At 44.3% G+C, this 13,056-nt stretch overlaps 1 protein-coding gene across 2 annotated transcripts in view; it reads left to right on the top strand.

The window, feature by feature from the left end:
* The window catches only part of nhej1 (nonhomologous end-joining factor 1), a 22,380-nt gene extending 9,324 nt beyond the window's left edge, over nucleotides 1–13,056 (top strand). Inside the window, exons 6-8 of one of the 2 annotated variants that reach the window (XM_049570110.1) lie at nucleotides 12,150–12,327; nucleotides 12,453–12,541; nucleotides 12,626–13,056. In XM_049570110.1, the coding sequence (XP_049426067.1) occupies nucleotides 12,150–12,327; nucleotides 12,453–12,541; nucleotides 12,626–12,703 (345 nt within the window). In that variant the 3' untranslated portion in view covers nucleotides 12,704–13,056. The remainder of the gene's footprint in view (nucleotides 1–12,149; nucleotides 12,328–12,452; nucleotides 12,542–12,625) is intronic. The other variant, XM_049570109.1, reaches the window with a different exon arrangement.

The raw sequence follows: 13,056 nt of genomic DNA, 5'->3' as shown, positions 1-13,056 counted from the left end.
TTCCCTTCGTGAACTTCTCTGACATTTACTCAGTTATTTACGTTCCTGCTGCCAACAGAGACAAATACCCTCAAAAATCTTCTGGCCTCATCCCCCCCCCCCCTCCTCCCCGCTTTCACCATTTCCACCAGTGTGTTTGGATGTGTGTGTGTGCTTGCGCCATTCGTGGCCTCCCGTTTCCCACACCAAGGGGAGTGAAGGGCAGAGGGACAGCGAAGGAGAGCCGATGATGACAGGAGCAGGAGCTTTTATTTTTCTCCTGCAGCTTTCCATGAAAGCCCCTCCCCAGCCCGCCACCACACAAACACCCCACCCAGCTCAGGTCAACATTTACATGGGTGGAATTAGCATGCGCTTCCCACTGATACACACACACACACACACACTTGGATTTAAGTTGGGCACCGGCTAAAGCTGGTCATGAAAAAAAAAAAAGTTCAAATCCTTTTAGGATCACATCAGCTTCCCTTAGGACCTAAATTTGGAGTGTGTGTGTGAGTGTGTGTGGTGGCAGCAGCTCATGACCTGACAGAGGGGAGTGTCTGCTTGTCCACACAGAGCGGGCTGTGACGCATGCTTTTGGTTTTTCGGAGCTGAGTGTTGGTGTGTGTGTGTCACTGAGGCTGTTTTTTTTTCTTTATGTCTACATGCATGAGTGTGTGTGTGTGTGTGTGTGTCATGGTGACGCATTCTCCGCAGCACTCGCAGCGCGTCGTGCAGCAGCGTCACAGTTGTCAGCCCCTGGATTGAATTGTCACCGCTTGGGAACGTCGCCCGCTTCCTGTTCCACGAGACGGCGGCTTCACAGCTCCACGGCAACCAACCGCGCAGCAGTTTTAACGACATCTGACAATTAGTGGCGTCCTCTGACCAGAACACCTCACTGGAGCTGCACAGGATCACAAAATGTTGCCTTCCTGCGTTGTTGGCTTCCAAATTTGGCATTCCTCACTCCAAATTTCCTGCTTTCCTTTGTAAATGAAAGGTTTTCTCGGTCAGGTTTTGTGTCGAGTGAGCGTAAAACTGCTTAAAAACAAAATGAGAATCAATAAGAAAACTATTTCCTTCTTCTCAGCCCAAAGATGTGAAGTTTTCCGTCTGCATTTAAAGAGTCTGTAATAATTATGTGCTCAGACGAGTTAAGAAATTATCCCTAAATGCTACTTGGCTCCCCACGTGACGCTGGCACAGCGGGAGGAGTCAAATCCTAATATCTGTTTGCTTCAACCAGAAGCTCTAAGTTAAGAGCAGGGCAGGAAACATCCTCTGACCACAGAGGCTGATGGATTCCAAAATACACACTTTGACTTAAAGCAGCCAAACGTGACTGAAAGAATGAAGACAAGCTGCAGATATCGATCGCTCTAATGGCTGCTGAAGATGGAGAGTCCAAAAGTAAATAAACTACCTAATTCCAGAAAAAAATGTTGGCATTGTGCAAAACACGTATCGAAAATCGAAACACCTGCACACCCACATTTGTAGCTTAAAAAGCTGGAGAAAACCTATAGACAGGTCGCTACTAAACTGCTGGAAAAACACCCACGTTTGAAGCCTAAAATGCGACAGAAGTTTTGGCTTAAAACACCAGGTTTTGGGGGCACAATACCTGCTGGACAAAAAGCAGCAATGTCTCAGCAAAAACGCTTTTTATGCCACTATACCTGCTGGAAAAATACAGACAGGTCACTACCAAACACCTACATTTGGAGCCTAAAAAGCAGATTGAAACACACAGACGGGTCGCTAGTAAACTGCTTTAAAAACACAAATGGGTCACTGCACAACACCCACGTTAGGAGCCTTAAAATGTGGAGAAAACATACAGACAGGTTGCTACTAAACAGCTGGAAAAACACAGAACAGTGGAGCCTATAAAGCCGATGGAAGCACACTGACAGGCCACTACAAAGCACCTACATTTGTAGGCTATAAAGCTGATAGAACCACAGCAACAGGTTGCTGCAAAAAGAATATAAGGTTTGAAACCTAATATGACAATGAAAACTAAGATAACTCGCTAAAAAAACCACTCATGTTTGGAGCCTAATATACTGATAGAAACACACCAACTGGTTGCTACCAAGCCGCTTGATAAACACAGATAGGTTGCTACAAAACATTTATATTGGAGTCTAAAAAGCCAGTGAAAACACACAGAGGGTTTGCTGCTGAACCACTGGCTACAAAACACCCATGTTTAAAACCTAAAATTCGATAGAAACACACCAGTGTGTTGCCACAAAACACCCATGTTTGGAGCCTAAAATTTGATAGAAACACCAACAGGTGGCTACAAAACACCCATGTTTGAAGCCTAACATTCAATAGAAACACACTGACAGGTGGCTACAAAACACCCACTTTTGGAGCCTGAAATTTGATAGAAACACACTGACACATGGCTATGTAACACCTATGTTTGGAGCCTAAAATTTGATAGAAGCACACCAACAGGTGGCTACAAACAATACATTTGGAGCTTTAAAAGCGGATTGAAGCACATTGACAGGTCACTATAAAACAGCCCCATTTGGAGCATAAAATTCGATCGAAAAACACTGACAGGTCACTACAAAACACCTATGTTTGGAACCTAAAAAGATGATATAAACAAACCGACAGGTGGCTACAAAACACTCACGTTAGGAGCTTAAAAAACAGTTTGAAACTCTCAGACAGTTGGCTATAAAACAGTCATGTTTGGAGCCTATAATTCAATAGAAACACACTGACAGGTCACTACAAAACACCCATGTTTGGAACCTAAAAAGCTGATATGAACAAACCGACAGGTGGCTACAAAACACTCAAGTTAGGAGCTTAAAAAACAGTTTGAAACTCACAGACAGGTGGCTATAAAACAACCATGTTTGGAGCCTATAATTCAGTAGAAACACACTGACAGGTCACTACAAAACACCCATGTTTGGAACCTAAAAAGCTGATATAAACAAACTGACAGGTGGCTACAAAACACCCATGTTAGGAGCTTGAAAAACAGTTTGAAACTCACAGACAGGTGGCTATAAAGCACCTACATTTGGAGCTGAAAAAAAAATCCAATATAGAGACATTAACAGGTTGCTACATAACACCCATGTTGCAAGCCTAAAAGGCCGGTGAAAGCACATGACAAAACAACTGTTTATTTTTTTAGTCTCAAACAGTGGTCTGCAGCTTGGCAGGTGTCTTCCGTAGGTGTCACACCATCCACCATGGCCTCCAGTCAGCTCTTATACTTTGTCACCTGAGAAACGCTGATATGATACATATGAAATGTGCAAATGCAGTGTATCAGTGGTTTGTAGAAACATACAATGCCAGCATTTTCATCTGATAAGCAGGCAGTGTTAAAAACCAGAAAATGAGAGAATTAGGAGGCAAGTGAAGGAGAAGAGTGGAGGAAGGTTGGACAGGTGGCCTCTTTCCTCCTCTTCTTCTTCTTCTCCTCAGTCAATCATTGACTGCTGCTCTCATAAACAGCAGCGAGCTGCTCTTTATCTCACATACCTGAGGAATTCAGGGCCTAGGTGGGAAGAAGGAGAGGCGAGGCTGGAGGGTGGGGGGGTGAATATGAACGAAATGTGCTCACATTGGTATGAAAGTGATGTTGAGCTCAGAATATTCATATTTGTCCTGAGCTGTAGAGGTAATATACTCAAATGAAGAAAAAGAAACATTGTCGTTTTTCTCCAGTGCCATAGATACTTGGGATGCAGTTCTTCCGGACCTGACATAGCAGCACAAACACATGCTGCTTTAAGAGTCGTCTCCTTTGGTCTGAATCAGGGACTGACAATGTGTTGATGCATTGGATGTGCTGAATGTGCATATTAAGGCAGTACAGGAGGAGGTGCACATTAATAATCCTCCAGGACTGTAACATGCTCATGTTTAACCCAAACAATGTGTCATGTGACTGCAGTTGCTTCACATCCAGGTCGGAACACCTTCTCACCACAAACCAACCGCACCAGAGTTCCTTTGGAACCGGACTGAGACCACCTCTTCAAGAAGGTCTCGGTCCGGTTGTTTTGGTGCACACCTGCACCGAACTGTGACGAGGCGCTTAGCGTCTATTCACGGGATGTCATGAAAAACGATACCTCGGTACCACAAAATTCTGAATACGTGACGGGAGTCGTTTTCCTCCAGTACTGTAGATACCACGAGGCAATTCTTGAGGACATGATGGGGCAGCAAAGGAAAACGAAGAACCTCCACCTCGACCCGTCAAAAAGAAAAGCGTTTTTTCCTAAGGTCAGCACATTTTGTATTTCTTTGCAGTGGGAACTCCGCATATTTCAGCCAGCAGCATGATAAGGTACTTAGTGTCTGTGCTGCAAGTTATTTCTGAATGCAGAGAGTTGAAAAATGTTCAACTTCAGGTCAAAGCGCTTCAATCATCAATGTCAGTTTTTACCCAGCTGTCCAATCACAGTGGAGGAGGGGCGGGACATACAGCCTTCCACAAAGACATTTACTGAACAAAATGTCAAATATTCTCTGGTTTTTAGGTTTTCTTTGAATATATCTTTTTTTTTTTGCATTATATCAACTAAACAAACAGTGGAATCAATCATGAGCTTCATGTCGTGTTTCTGTTTGTAAGGAGTAACAAAACAGAGCCATCTCCACTCCAGCAGATCTTCCTCCTCCTCCTCCTCCTCCTCCTCCTCCTCCTCCATGTGCCCTCTGTCAGTTGCACACAGTTTCCACAGGGTTGTCCCCGCTCTGGGTCTGTAATTAGGCCCTCTGTGGCCTAGCCGCTCCCCCCTCTTCAGCTGCTGGCCGCTGGGCCGAGCCCCAGCCTGGACCAGCCGAGTGCGGCGTCCCGCAAAGACATCCTGAGACATGAGAGCAGCAACACAAAACACGGCTGCAGCACGTGAACACGCCGGGCACCTCCTTGCAATCTGCTGTATTGTATTCCATGACACCTGATGCGTGCTGCGACAGCTGAGACAGGAAGTGACGAGGAGGTGCAGAACATCAGAGCTGATGTGAGACTTGTAAGGTTGATATGTCAGCATCAAAATATAAATGTGAACATATGCTGACATTCCTTTTATTCTCAAAAACCGGCACGTTTCTGTGTTTCCTTCTCAGATAATGCCACGAAAAGCGTGGTTTTTTTTTTGTTTTTTTTTAAACTTAGGCATTGCTGCATTTCCTGCCAAGATAGTGCTACAAAAGCAGTCATTTTTTACCGAGACGTTGCTGTGTTTCTGGCCGGGATAGTGCCACAAAAAGTGGTTGTTTTTGCCGAGATATCGCTGCGTTTCCTGCCGAGATAGAGTCTTAAAATACGTTGTGGTTTTTTTTGTGTATTTGGTTGTTTTTTTTTTTAACAAGACATCGCAGTGCTTCCTGCCAGGAAAGTACCACTAAAAATAGTTGTTTTTGCTTAGATATTGCTGCATTTCCTGCGAGATAGAGCTGTAAAATACGTTGTTTTGTTTGTTTGTTTGTTTCACCAAGACATCGCAGTGCTTCCTGCCAGGAAAGTGCCACTAAAAATGGTAGTTTTTTTTTTTCCGAGATATTGCTGCATTTCTTGCCAGGTTAGTGCCACAAAAGCAATCATTTTTTATCGAGACATTGCTGTGTTTCTGGCCGGGATAGTGGTTGTTTTTGCTGAGATATCGCTGCGTTTCCTGCCGAGATAGAGCCTTAAAATACGGGTTTCTTTTATGTTTGTTTGTTCGTTTTGCCAAGACATAACAGTACTTCCTGCCAGGAAAATGCCACTAAAATTGGTAGGGTTTTTTTCCGAGATATCGCTGCATTTCCTGCCAAGATACTGCCACAGAAAGCTGTTGTTTTTAACCGAGACGATGCTGTGTGTCCTGCGCGGATAATGCCATGAAAATCCATTGTAGAAATGATGTGAAATTTTTAAGGTTCATGCCAAAATTTTATTTTCTATTTTAATTATTTATTTGATCGTATTTTGTTGTATCAAAAAAACTGATATCTGATCGTATAATGGCGATATTCCTTCTTTGCTCTGATCCAAAACTCTGATGTTTGAGAGTGATAAAGAAATCCAGTGTCTAAATTTCTAAAACTCCAATGAAGAAACACCAAGTCTAAGTGATTTATTCTCAACTTTCTCTGCTCAGAAACATCCATCACTTCACAAAAACTCTAAAATCTTATTATTTTTTTACTTTAAAGACAGACCTGGGATGTGTCTTGGTTTTGTTTTAAGTCTCAGCTTGAAGAATAAGCGCTCCTTCTCACAACTCCTGTTCTCTGGACAAGCGTGCACAGATAAAATGTGATGTGTTTCTCCACATTAAAGCCAGAGTTGATGAACAGAGCCGGTGTGTGTGCCCTGCGGAGGCCACCTGAGTCGCCGTGTGTGTAACTGAGATATTGTTGTGACCATTAATGGGAGCTTTGGCTCAGATTAGCAGCTTTCTGTGTGTCATCACCCCGAAGGGAGACGTGACGACAGCAGGCGAGGGCAGAGGAGAGGTGAAAGGTAAATGAAGTGGAGGTGTGGATGGCGTCAGATATACTTCACCTGCCGCTGTTTGTTTGGGGTCACGCTGTGTGTGTGTGTGTGTGTGTGTGTGTGTTTCTGCTGACGACACTCGAGTGTTGTCTTGTCAGGTTAAATCATCTAATTGTTTCCTTCAGTTTGAGCGACTAAAAATACTCTGTGACTCATCTGTTAATGAGTTGTCCAGTTTTGGTCCAGTAAAGGCATGCTTCCTGTTTCTCGTGCTTTTGACCACATCATGTGGCCTTCATCAGTGGATGGAGTCGCTCAGTTGCCATGGAGATGGTTTAGTTGTCATCAATTAACCAGCTGCTTTTAAAAAGCATCTTAAGTATCTGCTCTGGGATGATATCTGGTGTTGGGTCTGTGTCGCATGTGATAACAACTCATCGTTTTCATGACAACGGAGCAGTTTGATCTTCTGGTGAACCGCAATGTGTTGCTCAAAACACCCAAGTTGTATGGCTCAAACGTTGCTGGGATAGCCACAATGTGTTGCTTAAAACACCCAAGTTATGTATGGCTCAAACGTTGCTGGGAGAGCCACAATGTGTTGCTTGAAACACTCAAGTTGTGTATGGCTCAAACGTTTCTGGGATAGCTGCAATGTGTTGCTCAAAACACCCAAGTTATGTATGGCTCAAACGTTTCTGGGATAGCTGCAATGTGTTGATCAAAACACCCAAGTTATGTATGGCTCAAACGTTTCTGGGATAGCTGCAATGTGTTGCCCAAAACACCCAAGTTGTGTATGGCTCAAACATTGCTGGGAGAGCCACAATGTGTTGCTTAAAACACCCAAGTTATGTATGGCTCAAACATTGCTGGGATAGCTGCAATGTGTTGCTTAAAACACCCAAGTTATGTATGGCTCAAACGTTGCTGGGAGAGCCGCAATGTGTTGCTTAAAACACCCAAGTTATGTATGGCTCAAACGTTGCTGGGATAGCTACAATGTGTTGCTTAAAACACCCAAGTTATGTATGGCTCAAACGTTTCTGGGATAGCTGCAATGTGTTGCCCAAAACACCCAAGTTGTGTATGGCTCAAACATTGCTGGGAGAGCCACAATGTGTTGCTTAAAACACCCAAGTTATGTATGGCTCAAACATTGCTGGGATAGCTGCAATGTGTTGCTTAAAACACCCAAGTTATGTATGGCTCAAACGTTGCTGGGAGAGCCGCAATGTGTTGCTTAAAACACCCAAGTTATGTATGGCTCAAACATTGCTGGGATAGCTGCAATGTGTTGCTTAAAACACCCAAGTTATGTATGGCTCAAACGTCACTGGGATAGCTGCAATGTGTTGCTCAAAACACCCAAGTTATGTATGGCTCAAACGTCACTGGGATAGCTGCAATGTGTTGCTCAAAACACCCAAGTTATGTATGGCTCAAACGTCACTGGGATAGCTGCGATGTGCTGCTAAAAACACAGGTTTCGTGGCTTAAACGTTGCAGTGGTTTGGTGAAAAATACCCCGGTTCTGTGGCTCAGTTATCACTGGGAAAAGCCACAGTGTGTAGATGAAAAACACCCTGGGTCCTTGGCTCAAACGTCACTAGGATAGCTGTGATGTGCTGCTGAAAACACCCAGGTTTCTTGGCTCGAACGACGCAAATGTTTTAGTAAAAAACAGAGGTTCCTTGGCTCAAATGCCACAATGCGGTGGTGAAAAGCACACAGGTTTTGTGGCTCAAATGCAGCTGGAAATATCGTAGTGAGTAGATGAAAAACACCAAGGTTCCTTGGCTCAAACGTCATTGAGATAGCTGCAATGTGCTGCTATAAACACCCAAGTTATATGACAAATCAGTACAAACAACCAGATTGTGTTGTTCAATCACCGCTAGAGTAGCCGCATTGTGCTGCTAAAAACACCCAGGTTTTGTGGCTCTAACGTCACTGGGATAGCTGTGGTGTGCTGCTAGTAACACCCAGATTCTGGGGCTCAAACGTCACTGGGATAGCCCAATCTCCCACCAAAAAAACACCCAGGTTCTGTGGCTCAAACACCACTGGCAAACACAGCAATGTTTTGGTGAAAAACACTCAGGTTTCGTGGCACAAACGCTGCCTGGAAACACTGCGAAGGGTCACCTAAAAACAATCGGTGTTGTTTGTATGTCTCTCTGAGATGTCAGCTCATTTGCATATATCGCTCGTCAATCAGCGAACTCGGAGCTGAAGTCGGAGCCTCAGCAGACGGACAGCTCAGACAGGAAGTGGAGGGATGAGGTCAGAGCTGCACCTGAGCGATCTCGTCTCAACCACGTCCTGTTCGTACTGCGCACCTTCATCTCTTCACTCGTCCTCCAGCAGTGCAATCATCCGGGTTTTTTCTTTGTTGGAGGACCTGACCTCGAGTGTTTCAGGGGTTCAAACGTAAAGTGACACCTTGCTCTTGGATTCGGGGACAGGAAGCTGAGGTCACAGCGAGGAATGAGGGAGAGTAAACATGAGGTCAGCAGCAGAGAGGAGGATGAGGCAGAGCGTGAGTGTGAGACTGTCCGGCACCAGGACCCCCGCCTGAAAAACACCAGCAGCAGCAGCTCGGCTAAAATCAGAGTTGTTTACCTGCTAATAATAGAGGAACACCAACACGCCGCCCCCCGTCCTCTCAGCACCTTCCCCACACATGATGCTTTACTGTGGGGAAGGAGGCGCGGCCACCAGGTGAGCCCTCCTCCTCCTCCTCCTCCTCCTAATCCTCCTCCTCGTCTCTGCCTCTGGAGGACTTTGTTCTGTTGCGAGAGCAGGGAGGAACTTTCCAGAACATTACCCAGCCCGACAAAACAGGCGAGAGGTTATTGACCTGCTGTAATCACCTCTTTATTCCTCGCCTGCCGTTTCCTTTCTGGTTGGCAGCAGCGGCGGATAACAATCGGCTCGCCGCCGTGTGCCACTTTTGTACCTTTCCTAAAATACAGGGAGGTATGGCAGCCCGTCTGTGCCAAGACAGTGATAAAAATAAAGATGAAGTCAACATTTAGACTCGCTAAATCACAATGTAGTATCTAATATTGATTTACTATCAAATAACTTTCTTTAATAATAGATAAATAAATTTGGCACCAACATTCACTTTAAGTCATGGATGAACTGATCAGAATTTGGTGGTCAAATGTTGTAACCTTGTGTCCATCTCATTCTGTGGAACGTGATAGCTTAAGAATACCTTCAGGGAATTTCCTCAAATTAGGCACAAACGTCCACTTAAGAATGAACTGATTGGAATTTGGTGGTCAAAGGTCACTGTGACCTTGTCTGTCCCATTCTTGTGCAGTATCAGTAGAACACTTTGAGGGAGTTTCCCCAAATTTGGCACAAACATCCACCTGGATTCAGGAATGAACCGATAAGAATTTGGTGGTCATAGGTCACTGTGACCTTGTATCTGTCTCATTCTCTGGAACATGACATCTTAAGAACGCCTTGAGGGAATTTCTTAAGATTTTATCCACTTGGACTTAACGATGAACTAATTGGAATTTGGTGGTCAAAGGTCACTGTGACCCTGTCCATTGAATTCTCATGAACGTGACATCTGAGCAACGTCTTCAGGAAATATCTGTAAATTTGGCACAAACATTTGAGTCAAGCATGACCTGATCGGAATTCAGTGTTGAAAGGTCGCTGTAACCTTGTGTCCGTTTCATTTTCCAGAACATGGTATCTCAAGAACGCGTTGTGGGAATTTCTTAAGATTTGGCACAAATGTTCACATGGACTTAATGGTGAAGTGAGTACAATTTGGTGGTGGAAGATCAATGGTCGCCGTGACCTTATCTGTCTAATTCTCATGAATGTGATATCTCAAGAACACCTTGAGTGAATTTCTAAAGATTTGGCACAAACATTCACGTGTACTTAACAATAAACTGGTTAGAATTTGATGGTCAAAGGTCACTGTGACCCCGTTTGCTGCCTTCTCATGAATGTGCAAGAACACCTTTCGGATTGTTTTTTAAATTTGGCACAGACATTTACTTCGTGTCAGGTATGAACTGACTAGAAGTCGGTAGTCAAAGGTCAAGGTCGTTGTGACCTTGCATTCATCTAAATCTTGTGAACATCATATCTCAAGAACACCTTGAGAGAATTTCTCCAAATTTGACACAAACGTTCACTTGGTCTTGAGGATGAACTGATTGGAATTTGGTGGTCAAAGGTCACTGTGACCTCACAACCATATTCTCAGCCATAACACAAATGTCTAACAGGATAAAATTATGAAGGTCAAAAGGTCAAAGGTCAACTTGACTGTGACATCATCATGTTTTAGGAACAGAGGGGGAGACATTTGGTCAGGTACTGAATTGGTGACATTTGAAACTGTGCTGGCTGGTGTTGATAAAACCCTAATGTTACGCAAAGAATAAGAAACGTTTGGGCCAATCAGAGGCCAGTAAGGGGGTGTGATTGATTTGAGTCAGGGTTTTTATTTTCATCATACAGAACTTTTATTTGTTTCCTGGCTCTGATAGACCAGAGGAGGGTCTTTAAACTATCACATAAGAGCCGGATCCGACCAATTGAACTCAACTTCTCAGATCAAATAATCTGAAGTGAGCTGGCAGCCAGAGCGACGAGGGGAGGGGACGGCGGGGGGGAGTGAATATAAAGAGAGAATAAGGTGAGCTTTCTGCTGCACATTGCTTTCTCTGTGCCCAAAGCAGAACGAAGCCTCACCAGAGCATTTACATTTATTTTTACGACATTTAAACAAACAAATAACAAAAATAAATCAATGCGAAACCTCGAAACCTGACCACAGTGTGTTTAGGAGCCCCTCTGCCCTGACAGCGAGCGGGAGACCACCAATTTCTCCCGGTCAATATTTGAGGAGCTAATTTGGAGAGTTTGTCCTCTCCATTGGGGGAAAAAAAAAGAAGAAGGATTTAGTGAATAGCGTGTGTTTTCCTACGCGTCGGCCGTGCGTTTGCATAATGTCGCAGGGGTTTACACGCAGCCTTATCTGTCAGGCTGGCAGGGGTGTGTGTGTGTGTTTCAGTTGTTCCTTCTCTACCTGCGGTCAGCTGTGCCAATAATGCAGCTTTGATTAGAGGCTTATCGCGGCCCCGGCACACCCTGCATCACACCTCGGGCATGTGACTCCTGCAGCAGGGCCGTAAAACAAACACCAAGCTGTGTGAAAAGGACACTTTCAGGCTCTCAGCTCATGCACCTGATTATTGCTTCTTATTCAGCTCTATGGAGTTATTGGATTTAAGGCTGCAGACACACGATCGTCTCAAAGGTTGAGAGGAGTGCAGGATCTACATGGTGTAACAACACGCAGAATACACGAGATCACAGTGTGATGAAGCCAATTAATTAGTTATGTGATGCTTTAAAAAGGGCGTGTCACCAAAGGTTTCTGACAGAATCAGAGAGGATCGGTCAGAGTAAAGCAGGGGACGGAGAACTGTGATGGATGTTTGGGTCGTAATCTACAGTTCGTTTGTTTCCTATATGTCTGGTCGTCTGACTGCTCGTATGTTTACTCAGTTGACAGGCAGTCTAATGGTGGAAGACGAACATTGAAGTAGTAAAGTACCTTAAAGTTATATTAAAGTACAGTACTTGAGTAAATGTTCCACCACTGATCCACTCTTCTCTCTCTTCCCGTCAGGCTCTTCCTCTGCTGTGTTCCCAACAGTCGGACGCTCTGAGCTTCAACGCCGACCTCCAACACCTCTACGCAGCCATCGTTGCCCACGGCAACACACGGAAACGCAAATTGTCTGAGGAGCGCCCTGTTGAGGAGGAACAGCCGCCCGCCGAGGAATCACACGTCACCTCGTCTTCAGGTTTGAGTCATTGACCTGAACTTTGAGTCTCTTGGCCTCCATCTTAAAATTCAGGCTTAAAATATCACACAGAAACAAAGATATTCAGATATTCGTGTCTTTAATTGCCTGTCCTCGTCCCGCAGCTGGATCTGTCGTCAGCAGTGAAGCAGGTGAGGACCGGCAGGTGGACGCCGCTGGAGCCAAAATGGCCGACACACCCACAGTAAAACAGGTATGACGACATCAGACGGATCAAAAGAACAAAAAATAACAATAACGATAATTATCTCTCTACGGGTTTTTTTGTCCCCTCCAGTCTGTCCCAGTCAGGTCGAACCCTGCTGAGCGACCGTCTTCCAAACCAAAGAAGAAGAAAGTGGGTCTGTTCAGATGAGCCCAGGCAGTAGGGTCGCACACGCCCACCACCATTCAGAACCTCACTGGGAAAAGTGCTTTTTTAACCCATTTATTTAAAAATGGGCTCATCTTTAAAACTTTTTTTATTCTTAAACTTTTATTTTGAAAAGAACAAAAAGCTTTTATAGTTTAGGACACATGAGCTGGTTTTAATTAGGGTTTAGATTAGCTGACGAAGGTTTTATGGGTTAAACGTTAATTAAATCATAATAATAAATATGTTTTTTATATGTGGATTCTGTTGGATTTTAGAGGAGTCAAGCAATTTGTGAATTAAAGATGTAAATATAATTTTGATGGCTGTTTTTGTCGGTTATTAATAAAATCAAC

This window comes from Epinephelus fuscoguttatus, linkage group LG24, assembly GCF_011397635.1.
Source record: "Epinephelus fuscoguttatus linkage group LG24, E.fuscoguttatus.final_Chr_v1".
NCBI classification, from domain to species: domain Eukaryota; kingdom Metazoa; phylum Chordata; class Actinopteri; order Perciformes; family Serranidae; genus Epinephelus; species Epinephelus fuscoguttatus.
Note: the sequence above shows the minus strand (reverse complement) of the source record. Positions and strands in the feature narration are given on the sequence as shown.